The sequence below is a fragment of the Protopterus annectens genome, chromosome 11.part0 (assembly GCF_019279795.1).
Source record: "Protopterus annectens isolate FY-2018-M chromosome 11.part0, PAN1.0, whole genome shotgun sequence".
NCBI classification, from domain to species: domain Eukaryota; kingdom Metazoa; phylum Chordata; order Ceratodontiformes; family Protopteridae; genus Protopterus; species Protopterus annectens.
This window is the reverse complement of record NC_056745.1, coordinates 911,936,853-911,953,299: the sequence shown is the minus strand read 5'-3', so window position 1 is coordinate 911,953,299 and position 16,447 is coordinate 911,936,853. Positions and strand designations below refer to the sequence as shown.

General features: G+C 37.4%; 1 protein-coding gene across 3 annotated transcripts in view; it reads right to left on the bottom strand.

Annotated features, from left to right (window-relative positions):
* The window catches only part of PROSER2 (proline and serine rich 2), a 455,053-nt gene that overhangs the window by 292,960 nt on the left and 145,646 nt on the right, over positions 1 to 16,447 (bottom strand). For all 3 annotated transcript variants that reach the window (XM_044088307.1, XM_044088306.1, XM_044088308.1), the window contains one exon: positions 1,437 to 1,650. In XM_044088307.1, coding sequence (XP_043944242.1) covers positions 1,437 to 1,538 — 102 coding nt within the window. In that variant the 5' untranslated portion in view covers positions 1,539 to 1,650. The remainder of the gene's footprint in view (positions 1 to 1,436; positions 1,651 to 16,447) is intronic.

Below are 16,447 nucleotides of genomic sequence, written 5' to 3'. Positions count from 1 at the left end.
TAAATTCCGGTAGTCAGCTGCTCCGACGGCATTATAAAATTAAATCTTCTGCCAAAATAATGAAATGCAAAATCATACAGACGCTTAATAGTGCGTTGGTTAAATCTAGCACAAAACCGACAACTAGCAACGCTGTGGTCAGGGCCTAGGCAAGGAATACAGTAAGAATGAAAATCCTTATGAGGTATTTGCTTCCCACAAGAAATACAAGTATTAGCTTTTTCTGACATCGGTCTGGAGCAAGAAAAAAAGTTTCCCCAACGGGGTACTTGGCTTTAATGAAGACTTCGGATCTGAAATTCGAACTTGAAAATCTCAGGAGTCTGCCGACCGACACTTGCGAACTGCTTTTGCTTCGGGCACCGCGCGGCAAGAAAGACTAAAGAAAATGGCATCGGCTGCATCTTTTATACCCCCTGGTGCACTGACGTCAGGGAGGAGGCGACAGCAACCGACGCCGGACCAGGACTTTGGAATTCAGGCTGGCTGCGGGTAGCCTGCCAGCAGGATAACCCAATTTTAATGACTGCAACAGTGAAACATGATGAACATCCCAATGGTTAGGACTGCAGCAGTGAAACACGAAAGATTTACATGGATGACATTTACTTGTTACCACACACAGTCCAACTCAAATGGGCATTTATAAAGTATTTTAGTCATGGAAAATAAAAATCAGCACAAACACTTTTGGACTACAACTGAAAATTGGCCACATTTCTTCACAAACTCACTCTGTAAGGCCTAACTTGCACATTTCAACAAGAAACATTTCTGCAAGTAACTACTCCCATTCAAATCTCAAATAATGCACGACTACAAACACCTGCATAATACAAAAGATAATTTTGAGATTCTGTTCAAATAGGCATTATGAAGATAAAGATGTCTGTCAAAGTAATGAAAACCTTTATATACAATGTGCAGCTGACAACCTGCAAACATACCCCACCTCATCTTTTTTGTCAGATGATCGTTTTTAGAACAAGTATGAATAATCTAAAGCTTTTGTCCAACATTACCAACTCCTTGTACAGACTTCAAATTATAATGCACATGTTTTTACTCACATGAGTAAGCTGTACAAGGACATTCAAAAGCTGCACCTTTTAATCTACCCATGGCATACATTAATTTCCTATAATGACAGCTGTTGCTGAGTATCATGCCTACTTATGAAATACTAGATCAGACCTTGTCAAGGCAATGGTTTTATAAACAGTCATGGAAAAATTTTGGCTAGGGCCTCCTCCTCATACTGTGGTACCAGTTTTTTTTTTGTTTCTTTTTTTTACATATATACATGCAACTGTATGACCAGAAAACAATTGGAAACCAGGCTTCTGTCTTTTCAGCCCATCCAAAGTACATATTCACTTTCTACAAGGCAGATGAAACTGTACAACACTGTTTACTCTCAAACAATCATCACTTACATAAGACGAACTCCTAGACCTCAGACTACTTCCACGACTCTCAGAGCTCCCATTCCTTCCAATGTCATTTAATACAGGCTTTGCTGTCATGATATAATCCATTTCTGAAGAGCCAGACAGGAATAATTATTTTGACATTACTTAAGACGAGTCACTGCTACATCCTTTTAGCCATTTAACAACCAGACGCATGGTGAAAAACCCAAATTTGCACCTGGAAGAACAACATTTGAAAAACATTTAGCATGTCAAGTTTTATTTAAACAGCACATTCACAAATTATTTAATGGGAAAGGGGGATACAAGATGCAATCATAATCCTAAATAACAGTTTCTATTGGCCAAAACACTTTTGTTACTACAACCAATGAACAAATGGCTAGCTAATACATTTACAGTAAATAAAAAATACAGCATAGCAAGGAAATTACACAGTTGCTCATTTCAAATACACCATAATTTTCCCTTTGCCTCTCCACAGCTCTCACACTCTAAACTTGTACCATATTTCACTTCACATCATATGCATACTAACAAAAGCTTCCAAAATTAGCATGGCAACTATCACCATACCCCTAAATTAAATGCACAAATTGCTCTCATTCCTTGTTTACTGAATCACAGTATATCTTCTGTGTCAAATAATAATTATGCATACCAGGAATCAAACTCTTAATTTCCTAGTATATGCATTTTGCCATCTCATCATGCAGTATTTGTAACAATAATACATAACGGATTCTCTGCATCAGACACAGATGTCAAAGTTCTTCAAAATGAAGCATCTAAGTTTTAGATAACACATTTCTGATGTATTTAAAAGTGTACTTCAATAATTTATAGACAAAGGCATGTTCTCTGGTACAATTGTTATAGCCCTCACCACAGCCCTTGACGTCAATCACTCCTCTCTTATAGTCTCAGTTAACTGTAACATCTTGTACCTCTTGCGCCTCTCCATTACTCAAAGATCTTTTGTTTTCCCCCTTCTTTTCTCTCTATACATTAATAGGCTTCTACTTGATCTTCCTTACATTCGCAACTTCCTTTACACAAGTGACATGGTCCTCTAACTTTCCAACCACGTGCCATCTACCTTACAGCAAGACCTGCAATCTGACTTCAGTTACCTCAGTGAGCAGTGCACTACTAAAAACCTCATACCAAATCTAAATCTATGCTTTTTGGTACTAAACCAAACTCACCAGATCCAAGAAAACTTTAACAATTAATGGTTATAACAACCATTCCTTCAAGCAAGCCTCCTCTTTCAAGTCTCTGGTTAGAGCCTACATTCAGCTTCCACTTGCACTTTGATAATACACATAAAAAATGAACCCCCCCCCTACTTTTCTGGGCACAAAAATATCCTCTTTTTCTCACACTGCCTTAGATGCAAGAGGGAAAGGAATCTTACTCCCTCAAGTTAAATTCAGGCTCCATCTTATACCAGCAGGGTCTACTAAAAACTCCACCATCATACTAACAGAAAACAAAATACATAGATTTGTTACTATCCCTAGAAAAGAGCACTGCTGTATTGCATTAAAAAATGCAAACTCCTCCTAGGATCACAACTGCTCCAACTGCTACATGAAAATACTCTCAGCCCTTAAAACTCCAAAGCTAAATCAGACATACCCCCACATAAAACCTAAGAAACTTGAATAACTCAGGCCCTAAAACGCACATACCACACTTCATGTTGCATATCTTTCACCATGCATTCTCACTTCTTGGTCCCAAACAGTGGGAGTCCTTCCCACCTGATATTAAAGACTCATCTTACTCCAAATTGTATTCTCTACCAAAATCACATTAAGTTAATCGAACAGAGTGTAACCGTTACCCCTCTAATGCTTCCCTACTCTAACTCAACCACTAAGATTCTTTGGTCCTTTTCACATTTCTAAATTATTTTACCCTAATTTCTCACAGCACAGTTAATGCATTAGATTTAGTGTGAATCTAAAACATTACTTTACACTGTACTGTTTTGTTGTCATTAATGTACTCGTATGTTTTGTATGTTTGGTCATTTTTTGATCCTGGTCTGAAACTGAAATTGGTCAGCATTCATCAGTTCTCTACCCCTGTAAACAAATTCAAATAAATAAAACAAACAAATTTGAATAAAGATACTGCAATGTTCATTAATGAAACAGAAATAATAAAGCACAGAGCTCTTTTATTAAAGCATGATCCTCTGTCTGCAAGTTCACAAGGCATTCTGATCGTGAAATGAGCAATTTCACCACACAGCAACTGTGTGATGCATCTGAAAGCTAAAGCTGTGTAGACCTTGCATAGTCTAAATAGGTCTGCACTGTAGCCAGGGTGTCTAGTTTCTTCAACGTTTCAAATGCATGCTGGCAGGTTGGATGCTAATGCTGAACTGTCCTTAGCTTTACCTGCTGATATGTATACCTATAATCTATTCCTATAATCTAATGGCCTTTAAGTGGACTCTCGATTAATACACATTTGCTGAGGCATGCTATAGCCTCATCAAGCCCTGAACTAGATGAGAGGGAGCAAAGAATACGGACTGATTGAGACTCTGCATCTAAATAACATATTGGTGAAGCAAGCTATTATTGCAAAATACACAGTCTCCATAAATCATACTGCCTTCCTGTTTCTTTCAGTCTCTTCTCACCACGGCTTAGAAAAGTACTCCAAAATATGGTTTCCTTTCAGAGTATCTCTGTGGGCAAGGTTACTATTTTTTCATGGACTCCTTTAGTCTGTAATCATCTGCAAGCTCCAAAATGCACAGTTCCAATAATTTAATAAGTTTCACTTTCCTTACATGTTCACAATCTAAGACACAGGCATCAAACCTTTTCTCATTTATGACTGTGCTACTAACCTGTATTTGAAAAAAACACAGTACTAAAGCCTAGTGTTATTGGCCATATGATACATCAGATGGACTTCCAAAAATGTGTACATTATATTTCAATGAAACACCAGTTGGTGTATATATACACTGTGGAAAACTGATGCACAGCAACCAACTTGCATATCTTGCCAGACAGCACCAGAACTGAACCAAATATCAAAGTCAGAACTGCCTCTGATGAACAGGATCACATAACCATATTGTAGGATCACATAACCATATTGTCTATTTCTTGTAGTTCACTCACCCCTCCATATGTACACAGGGCTCAGACAGAACTGCATTTTAGCTGGCCACCATGGATGGTTGCTCATAGGCCAATGGCTGCTACCTACACCTCAAAAGTGTACATCACACATAACACAGGCCTAAACACAGAAAGGCAACTGCACACATGGCATAAAAGTGATACTACATACTCTATGATTTTGTCTCAGAGCCACCAAATAATGTTAACATTATCTTGCAGAAGACATCTGGTAAACTTTTTTCATTTGGTAAACTTTTTTCATGTTGCTTTTTTAAGTTTTAGGTATTTTTTCCATGATCCCATATTATTTATACAGCTAGTTTCCCAAAACAGTTGCTTTCAGTACAAGTCTGCCCCGGTTCCAAAAGATGTGCTGCTAGTGTAAGTGACTTGCTTTGAAGTAAGGCCCATCTATAAACAGGTTTACACCATGGTCATATTCAAAAGACCTGCTCACAGCGCAAATCATCACTTACACTTAAAGCAAGTGTTTTGGAGTTGTGGGCTGGGCCCATAATCTAATATTACATTACAAGGCCAAAAAATACATCAGGTGAGGGGCATGCAGTAAACTATAACCATTTAAGTAAACTTGCCAGGATGCTGCCTTTTACTAGCCACCTACTGTAAATAAATGAATGCACAACTTCACAATATTAAAATAGTCAACCCATCCTGTTATTTTCACTTTTCAACTGTGACTTTTTTTTAAACATACTCTTGACACCCACTACTATGGAATCAAGAGTTATATTTTACTGCATCTTTGAAATTTTAATGTTTAACATGACTTTCAGAGAGGCAGTATGAAGTAGTAGTTGAGCATTTTATTTTTGTCTGCAAGCAAACTGGACTAGAAATGGTTAGGGTTAATATCACAAGACCTATTCTCAAGACTGCTCTGTCAGGTCCACATTTTGATTTATGTTTGTCACACTTAAATGTTTCAGATCAAACAAATTTAAATATTAAATAAATATTTGACAAAGATAACCCAAGTAAACACAAAATGCAGTTTAAGTGATGATTTCATTAAGGAAAAAAAAAAAACCTACATGGCCCTATGTGAAAAAGTAATTGCACCCCTTGTTAAATCATGAAGTAACGGTGGTTAATCACATTTTTGGGAAAACAGAGTTAAATTTCACTACACACACTCAGGCCTGATTACTGCCAGACTTGTTGAATCAAGAGCTCACTTAAATAGAACCTGTTAGACAAAGTGAAGTAGGCCAAATGATCCCAAAAAGGAAGACATCATGCCGCGATCTAAAGAAATTCAGGAACAGATGAGAAACAAAGTAATTGTAACCTTTTCCAGACTGATAGATGTCAAAGTCATTTCTAAAGCTTCCAGCAAACCACGGTGACAGCCATTATCCAAAAATGAAGAAAATATGGAACAGTGGTAAACCTTCCGAGGAGTGGCCGGCCTACAAAAATTACCCCAAGAGCGCAGCGATGACTCATACAAGAGGTCACAAAAAAACCCAGAACAACAGCTAAAGAACTGCAGGCTTCACTTGCCTCAGTTAAGGTCAGTGCTCATGACTCAACCATAAGAAAGAGACTGGCTAAAATTGGTAGAGTTCCAAGGCAAAAACCACTGCTGACCAAAAAGAACATAAAGGCTCGTCTCACTTTTGCCAAAAAACATCTTGATGATCCACAAGACTTTTGGGAACATATTCTGCGGACTGACGAAACAAAAGTTGAACTTTTTGGGAGGTGTGCATCCTGTTACATCTGGCATAAAACTAACAGCATTTCAGAAAAAGAACATGCCAACAGTCAAACATGGTGGTGGTAGTGTGATGGTCTGGGGCTGCTTTGCTGCTTCTGGACCTGGACGACTTGCTGTGATTGATGGAACCATGATTCTGCTATCTACCAAAGAATCCTGAAGGAAAATGTCCAGCCATCAGTTTGTGACCTCAAGCTGAAGCGCACGTGGGTTCTGCAGCAGGACAATGATCCAAAACACACCATCAATGCCACCTCTGAATGGCTTAAAAAAAACAAAATTAAGGTTTTGGAGTGGCCTAGTCAAAATCCAGACTTGAATCAAATTGAGATGCTGTGGCATGACCTTAAAAAGGCTGTTCATGTCTCAGAAACCCTCCAATATGGTTGAATTAAAACAATTCTGCAAAGAAGAGTGGGCCAAAATTCCTCTACAACGATGTGAAAGACTCACTGCCAGTTATTGCAAATGCTTAATTGCAGTTGTTGCTGCTAAGGGTGGCACAACCAGTTATTAGGTTTAGGGGGCAATTACTTTTTTACATAGGGCCATGTAGGTTTGGATATTTTTTTTCCCTTAATAAATAAAACCATCACTTAAAAACTACATGTTGTGTTTACTTGGGTTATCTTTGTCTAATATTAACATTTGTTTGATGATCCGAAACATTAAGTGTGACAAACATGCAAAAAAAAAAAATGAGAAATCAGGAAGGGGCAAATACTTTTTCATTGCACTGTATTATTTTCTTCAGTTTGCATTATACACAAGTGTTTTGGAAGAGCTGGATAATTTTGCTTACGCAGGTCAATGGACTGCCTCCCCTCAGCCACATATCCCATTACTTGATGGTCTCTCCCAAATCAAAAGAAAGAAAAAAATATTTAAACCAGTCAGTTCTTCTTCTTCTTACAGCCCTTCCCATTAGGGGTAGCCACAGTGGATAATCTGTTTCCATTTATTCCTGTCCTCTGCATCTTGCTCTGTCACATCAACCACCTGCATGTCCTCTCTCACCACATCCATAAACCTTATCTTAGGCCTTCTTCTTTTCCTCTTACCTGGCAGCTCCATCCTTAGCATCCTTTTCCCAATATACCCAGCATCCCTCCTCTGCACATGTCCAAACCAACACAATCTCACCTCTCTGACTTTGTCTCCAAACTGTCCAACCTGAACTGACCCTCTAATATACTAATTCCTAATCCTGTCCATCCTTGTCACACCCAGTACAAATCTTAACACCTTTAACTCTAGCTCCGCCTCATCTTTTTGTCTTGCCACCGTCTCCACCCCATATAACATAGCTGGTCTCACTGCTCTTGTGGACCTTCCTTTCATTCTTACTGGTACCACTCTGTTACAAATCACTCCTGACACTCTTCTCCACCCTGTCTGTACTCTTTTTCACCTCTCTCCCATTCTCCACCCTGTCTGTACTCTTCTTCACTTCTCTCCCACACTCACCATTACTTTGAACTGTTAATCCCAAGTACATAAACCCATCACCCTTTGCCAACTCAACTCCCTGCATCCTCACCATTCCTTTATCCTCCCTCTCATTCACAGACATGCATTCTGTCTTAGTTCTACTGACCTTCATTCCTCTCCTCTCGAGCATTTCTCCACCGCTCCATGGTCTCCTCAACCTGTTCCCTACTCTCATTACAGATCATAATGCCATCCGCAAACATCGTAGTTCACAGGGACTCCTGTTTGATCTAGTCCGTCAACCTGTCCATCACCACTGCAAATAAGAAAGGGCTCAGAGCTGATCCTTGATGTAATCCCATCTCCACCTTGAACGCATCAGTCACTCCTACCGCAGACCTCACCACTATCACACTACCCTTGTACATATCCTGTATGACACTTACATACTTCATCACCACTCCAGACTTCCTCGTATAATACCACAGCTCCTGTCTAGGCACCCAGCTCCTGCCTAGGCACCCTGTCATATGTTTTCTAAGTCCAAAAAGACACAATGCAACTCCTTCTGACCTTCTCTATACTTCTCCAATCAACACCCTCAGAGCAAACATTGCATCTGTAGTGTTCTTTCCTGGCATGAAACCATACTGCTGCTCACTAATCACCTCCTCTCTTCTTAATTTAACTTCCACTACCCTTTCCCATCACTTCATATTGTGACTGATCAATTTTATAGGATCATACGAAGGAGACAGATAGGAGGCAGTATATTTTTCATTAAATAAAAGTGTAATTTATTTATATATTTATACATATATTTTTGATATTTAGGTGTAAATAATAGATATGTTTAAGCAATATAGCATTTTTAAGTAGTTTTATATAGAAATTTTAGTAATTACATTGTGTATAATGAATATATATATATATATATATATATATATATATATATATATGGAATTTATGTGAATTTTAAACAATGCATTTGGATGTCATCCAATGAAACAGAGGCTAACTATTTAAACAAGTAGGGATGTGATGTAATAGATTATGATGAAGTTTCCTGTTTGGGAAAAGAAAGCGCTAAATCGGTGTGTTTTTGTGCAATAAAGAATTTTACTAATTTCCTACTTGTGGATCCCGTCGTATTACCTGGTATACTACTGTGAGTGGCTACCTTCATTGACTGCTTCGTTTGACCGGATCTGGTGTTTTCATTGTGTTATTTGGTTCGGCAGACATCCCGTGGGTTACAAGTTTTGTATGTGTGGGGATGGCTACACAAGGCAATCGAGGAGCATTATCGGATATGGGAGGTGAACGTACCCTGCTTGGTGAGCTTACCAAGCTTATTCAGCTGTTTTCTTCTAACCAACAGGATGGAAGTTTGGATGTTACCATCCCATGCTATCAACCGCAATAGGAACGTAACATGCCAGGGATAGGGTGTACTAGTGCAGGAGAAGTAACGGGTAATGGCAGAAAAGAAAAGAGATAGTTTACCATAACCGGTAAACACTTCTACACAAAACAATATTCATTTTTCAACGGATGGGCATCAACAACTTCACAGTGATGAACTCAATAGAACTGAACAATTAAACATTTTGGACTGGTTGACTGAGGAGTTCAAAGTGAACAGGTACACTAACAAGGACAATAACAGAACTGTTACGGCCTCATACGGAGGTATGTGCAATTCATTAAAGTACAAAATGCTAAATTTTAAAAATTTATCATTAGACAATTGGTTTTTAGTTGAATGTATCAAACGGAAGAATGTTCCAAAAGGACTAAGAATTAATAAATTCCCCAATGACATGATAGAGGGGATGGACATGTTTAATGAGTTAGCCAAATACCCGCGGTGGTGGTGCTGCGGTAGCTTTGTCGCCTCACAGTAAGGCGCTGTCCGGTTCGATTCTCAGCTACAGCATCTTCTGCGTGGAGACATGCATGAATGGGTGTACCTTCGTTGAAGGTTGTGCATCAGGGCTGGTAACTCAGCACGTAAAAATCAACTACCAATCATTAGCGGACCGGAGTTCCTCTGTGGCGACCCCTAACCGGGAAAAGCCAAGAGACACAGTGGTTTAGCTGTTATGAAAACCATTGTTAAATATAATGAAAATGCATTGAATGTGTTGAAGGATGAAATAGATGTTCTGAATAATAAAATTAAGCAGGATTTATTGTTTACAGTTACAGAAAGTAAGCACAAATATTTAATTATTTTTAAAGATGTGGAAAATGCTACATGTAATAATTACAAAAGAAAGAAAGAAAAAACTTGGAAGAGATTACAGAGATTATAAAGAAAAGAAAGCCTATTATGCATGGTCACAATTTCATAGAAATAGGAACACTTATGGAACATATAGAGGGAGAATGAGATATGAAGATGGTTACTACACTGGTGACTATTGGGGGAATGAAAATAGATTTGAAAGGGATGAATTTAGACAAAATAATGGGAACAGCCCTTTAGAGATGGAAGGACCGAGGAGGTCAGAACGAATCAAGAACAGGGGAGTTCCCACCTATGCACAAGCATTGGGCAGGCAGAGATTTGGAAACTAGGAGATGTGTTATGCCCACAGAATTTAAATAATAAATTGTGAAAATGAAAAGTTAAATGAACTACCTATGGACAGTTCTATTGTAAGGGCAAATCTAACAACAAATGGGTGTGTTCATACATTGAATGAATTTCGTATATACAACTATACAGGTGTAGATATACAAAAACAACATTTTGATTTATTTCATAAGGGCTTCACATTTGTACCAAACAAAAGGGGGAATTTTGGTAAGACTAGTTTGGAAGAGAAGCTTTTTATGAGACAATTAAATCTGCAAGTTGAATTTGGTGATACAGGTCATATAGGGGTTAATACTTTCAAAAAAAGAAGCATGCATACCCCTCCCCTCCATCCTGAGTTAGTTAACTATGAGACCATGGTGATGAACGAGATAAGGGATGTTTATAGAAAGAAAAAGTATTTTCAGAAGCATTTAACATCAGAGGAACAAACAATTTTTGAAGAACTGAGGGGAGATGAATCACTGAGTGCGATGAAACCTGACAAAGGTGGAGGGGTTGTATTGATGTATCAATGGGACTATGCAGCTAAAATGTTTGAAATTTTGAATACAGAGAACAGATATTTACAAGTATCACATGAGGAGGCTCTTATAGCATACCAAAGGATAGATTTCATATTAGAGGACAACCTTATGCAGGGTAGAATTGATGAACAATTACATAATTTCTTTAAAGTCGACAAGCCATATATAGCCGGTATGCTTGGGATACCTAAAAATCCAAAAATAAGTGAATGACCCCCCCCCCCTTTGATACCAGTGGTCAGTTTCAAAGGTTCCAAGACACAACCTTTAGTTATTTTGTGGATACAAAATTGAAACCTATATATGCACAGTATTCACATATCTTGATAGATTCTTGGGATTTTTTTTTGACCAAGAGGAGTTTGTTGGACTTCAATGATGAATACAAATTTGTGACAATAGATGTCAAGTACTTATTCTCAGTGATTCCACAAGAGTTAGGTTTAACTTGGTTTGAAGAAATGTTAGTGGAATTTAATTTACTGAATGCTAACGATTTTCATATAGTGTTGGAAAATATGGAATTAGTGCTTACTAACAATTATATATATTATCAGGGAGTCCCAGGAACAACAAGCAAGGATCACCACGATGTACAGATGTTGAATAATTTATTAAGAAACAAGCGCTTTCGCATACAGACTGTATGCTTCTTCAGGTTACAATATTCAATGAAAAACTTGGTGTTTAAATAGCAGAAATGCAATTGCTTAATTTCCCGCTTTTTCTTTCACTTAATTAGATAATTAGTAATTAAGTAATTAAATGAAAAATATACTAGTTCTTAACTCTTTGCATTCAAATCTATTTTAGCATTCTATGGAGATGCAAGTTTAAGTAATGCAGGTTTTTTTAAAAAATGCAAGTTTTAAAAAGCAAATTAAGAAATGCACATTTAAGAAATACAACTTTAAAATGCAGTTTTGAAAAGAAAACATATATATAAAATACAGGCTCAAAAGTTAATATAAATAGCTAGCTTATCAAAAAACTGTAATGCTCAAATACTTAGAACAGCATATTATTAAATAACTGATTAGTCTGAGCAATCTTTGAACATCAAAAAATGTATGCATATAATACAACATTTAAACATTTTTGTATTATATTATTAATTAAGACATACCTAATACTAGTATCTGGCGTCTCAGATATTATATAATCAATAAAAATAAAAAATACATTTATTACTGAATACTACTTCATTTATAAACACATAACTATAGTGAAATTAATATATAGTATTATAACAATATATACCAGATGTGCAAAAAGAAACAAAACATCTTCATACCTAAATAAGAATAATAATAATATAGCTATCTAGAAGCCAATAGAGACTTCAAACTAACTATGCTATTTAAACCTGGAATATGTGCGCTTGTAACCTCAGGATCCATTCAAGTTCTATAGTCTCTAAATGCAGCATGGTATCCCCTCCTATTTTCAATCTTCTAACTACCTGTATGACACTGAAATAAAACCTGTGATCTGAAAATTCTATTATATGTTTTGCCAAGGCATTAGTTGTAACTGCTTTCTTAATTTCATATACATGATTGTAGATACGTTTCTTAAGCTCTCTGCTGGTTAAGCCTACATAATAAGCCTGGTATTTATCACATGTAGCCAGATATATAACATTCGAAGTGTTACAGTTAGCTCGTGCATTAAAATGATAATCTTTATTCAATCCTGGAATATAGAAATGTGTCTCTCTGGTAATATGCTTGCACATATTACATTTACTACAAGGTGTAGTCCCTTGGTGTAGCAAATTACCAGATATTCCTGAGAAGAATATTTCTAAAATATATGCACAGTATTCACATATCTTGATAGATTCTTGGGATTTTTTTTGACCAAGAGGAGTTTGTTGGACTTCAATGATGAATACAAATTTGTGACAATAGATGTCAAGTACTTATTCTCAGCGATTCCACAAGAGTTAGGTTTAACTTGGTTTGAAGAAATGTTAGTGGAATTTAATTTACTGAATGCTAACGATTTTCATATAGTGTTGGAAAATATGGAATTAGTGCTTACTAACAATTATATATATTATCAGGGAGAATATTATCACCAGGTAGATGGAGTGGCAATGGGGGCTGTTTGTGCCCCTATTTATGCCAATATAATAATGCTATATTGGGAAACTCGTTTTGTCTTTAAAAGCAAATACATGACATACATAAAAAAGTATTACAGATACCTGGATGATATTTTTGTTGTGTGGCATGGTCCGACAGATATAATAGAATTTATGAAATATATTAAATTCTTCTACTTTCTTTCTTTTACTTATGAATTGGGTGATCATGAAGTACATTATTTGGATGTTAACATCAAAAAAGATTTATCTAATGTGAGATGTACGTCAAGTATTTATAGGAAAAATTGTTTTTCCAATACTTACGTTCATTATGAAAGCAGTCATCCCAAGATAAAAAAGAAAAATATTCTAAAAGGGCAGATGGTTAGAGCAGCTCATATGACATCTAAGTGAACTTGGAGAATGAACTGGAATTTATTGGTGGGTTGTTCTACGATAGGGGTTATCCCATGGAAATGGGTAATAGTATCAAGTATGAGATTTTATCAGGATGGGGGACTAAATTTAAATCACTTTTTCAGAGTGGAGAAGATTTATTGAATACCACCTTGGTAAGGAAAGATGAAAACAATGTACATGGCTTTAACATACAATGAGGACACCAATAATATACAAAACATTCTGATAAAATATTGGGATCTTTATAGGAGAATGCCCAACAAGCTGGAAGTATTTAACCAGACATTAAAATTTGGTTACAAGAAAAATGACAACTTAAAAGAATTATTCGAGAAAGAAGTTATGAGAGAGGTTGTAGATACGAAAGGTACATTTAAATGTGGGCATTGTAATCAATGTATTTTTATAGATAATAAAGAGGAATTGGATATACCAGTGCCGCAATACAGATACCGTGTGAATGAATTGTACAACTGTCAGACTAAAGGGGTAGTATATATATAGCATACTGTTCAACATGTTGGGGATTCTATATAGGCAAGACGGAATGTAGTTTAAAACAACGTACTTACGAGCATATGCATGAAATTAGTAAGAAAAAGGAAAGTAACGCGTTATATAGACATGCCCTAAATTGTGTAAATGCTGATTTTAAATTTTGGATATTGCAGAAGGTTCAAATCACAGAAAGAGGGGGTGACTGGCAGAACAGGCTTGAATACAAGGAATTGATGTGGCAGTTGAGGCTTGATGCATGTGTTTTTCTGGTCTAAATGACCACGTTAATATAACATCAGCAGTGAAATTAAATGCTATTTGTTAATATTTTAAACTGGGAAAGAAAATGTTTTTTGTCAAAATGCTGGTTTAAAATGCTAATAAGAAGTGTTCCTGAGACATAACATTAACATTATTATTATTAGAACATTTTGTAGTTTTGCACGACTATGTTGCAATATGTAGCAGTTTTGTATATATAACAATGTTGCAATATGAAGGAGACAGATAGGCGGCAGTATATATTTCATTAAATAATAGCGTAATTTATTTATATATTTATACATATATTTTTTGATATTTAGGTGTAAATAATAGATATGTTTTAAGCAATATAGCATTTTTAAGTAGTTTTATATAGAAATTTTTAGTAATTATTACACTGTATAAGGAATATGTATGTGGAATTTATGTGAATTTTAAACTTAAATCATTTGGATGTCATCCAATGAAATACAGAGGCTAACTATTTAAACAAGTAGGGATGTGATGTAATAGATTCTGATGAAGTTTCCTGTTTGGGAAAAGAAAGCGCTAAATCGGTGTGTTTTTGTGCAATAAAGAATTTTACTAATTTCCTACTTGTGGATCCTGTCGTATTACTTGGTATACTACTGTGAGTGGTTACCTCCATTGACTGCTTCGTGTGACCGGACCTGGTGTTTTCATTGCGTTATTTGGTTCGGCAGACATCCTGTGTGTTACAAATAATAGGAAGTCACTAGGCTATTGGCCCTGAGGCCCTTATAAGCCTAGCCAAGAGTTTAACCCATGTTTAGACAAGACAGCACCCGATGCCCCTATCCAGCAGGGACACAGGAGGAATCCCAGGGGTGTATTTTCTGTTTCCCATCCAGTTATCCAAGTTGTGCTTAAAAAGGGGTAAAGAGGTATTCTGCTTGACTTGGAGAGGGAGTCCATTCCACAGATGGGGGAGTCTCTGGGATGCAAATCTGTCCCACCACCAAGTCCTATTGATGTCACAGGCCAGATTGAGGCCATGCGTGCAGGTTACTCGAATGGAGCTTGACTTACAGATATGCAGCAGTCCCATCAAGGTGGGGTCTGAGATTGCCTTGTATGCTAGACAGAGGTCACCTCTGAGAAGTCTGTATGAAACTGAGGTACATGCCGAACGGGACATTGCAGTCAATAATGGACCTTATAAGGGAAGAATACAGGGATGTTAGGACATCCTTGTCCCTGGATGAGATACCCTTACTTATGAGGTGGGCCATGTAGAAAGCTTTCTGTACAATGGAAGCAACAAGGTGGTCAAAAGTCAAGTTGCTATCAACCTGGGTGCTAGTCCCTCATGACTGATTGCATGCTTAGGATGTTGTTAATGTGATAATTTGTGGGGACATCACTCTCCCCAAAGGAGATGGATGCATTTTTTGGTATTCAGCTTCCCTCTGTAGTTATTACAGTTCTGCACATCACCCTTATTCTTAAAAATTGGTACCAAAACACTTCACTCCTCAGGCATCCTCTCACTTTCCAAGATATCATTAAACAATCTGGTTAAAAACTTGACTGCTATCCCTCCTAAACACCTCCATGCTTCTACAGGTGTCATCTAGGCCAACGGCCTTTCCATTCTTCATCCTCTTCATAGATATCCTTCCTTCCTCCTTGCTAATCCGCTGCACTTCCTGATTCACTATCCCCACATCATCCAACCTTTTCTCTCTCATTCCCTTCATTCATCAGCCCCTCAAAGTACTTTTTCCATCTGCTCTACACACACTCCTCACTTGTGAGTACATTTCCATAGTTATCCTTTATCACCCTTACCTGCTGCACACATCTTTCCCATAATGGTCCCTCTGTCTATCCATTTGATACAAGTCTTTCTTGTCCCTCTTTAGTGTCCAACCTTTCATGTAAAACTCTCAATACGCCTTATCGTTGGCCTTCGCCACTTCTTTCTTCATCAAACGCCTCATTTCCTTATTCTCCTGTCTACTTTCTTCATCTCATCTCTCTGACAATCCCACTTCCTTCACCAACCTCTTTCTCGCTATACTCTCCTGTACCTGGTTCCATCACCAGGTCTCTTTGCCCTCCTTCCTCTGTCCAGATGTCATACCAAATACCTTTCGAATCATCTCCCTTACCAGCTCTGCTGCAGTTACCTAGCTACTCGGCAACTCTTCACTGCCACCCAGTGCCCGTCTTAACTCTATCCTGAACTCTGCCTCACAATCGTCCTTTTTCAACTTCCACCATTTGATTCTTGGCACTGCCCTCACTCTCC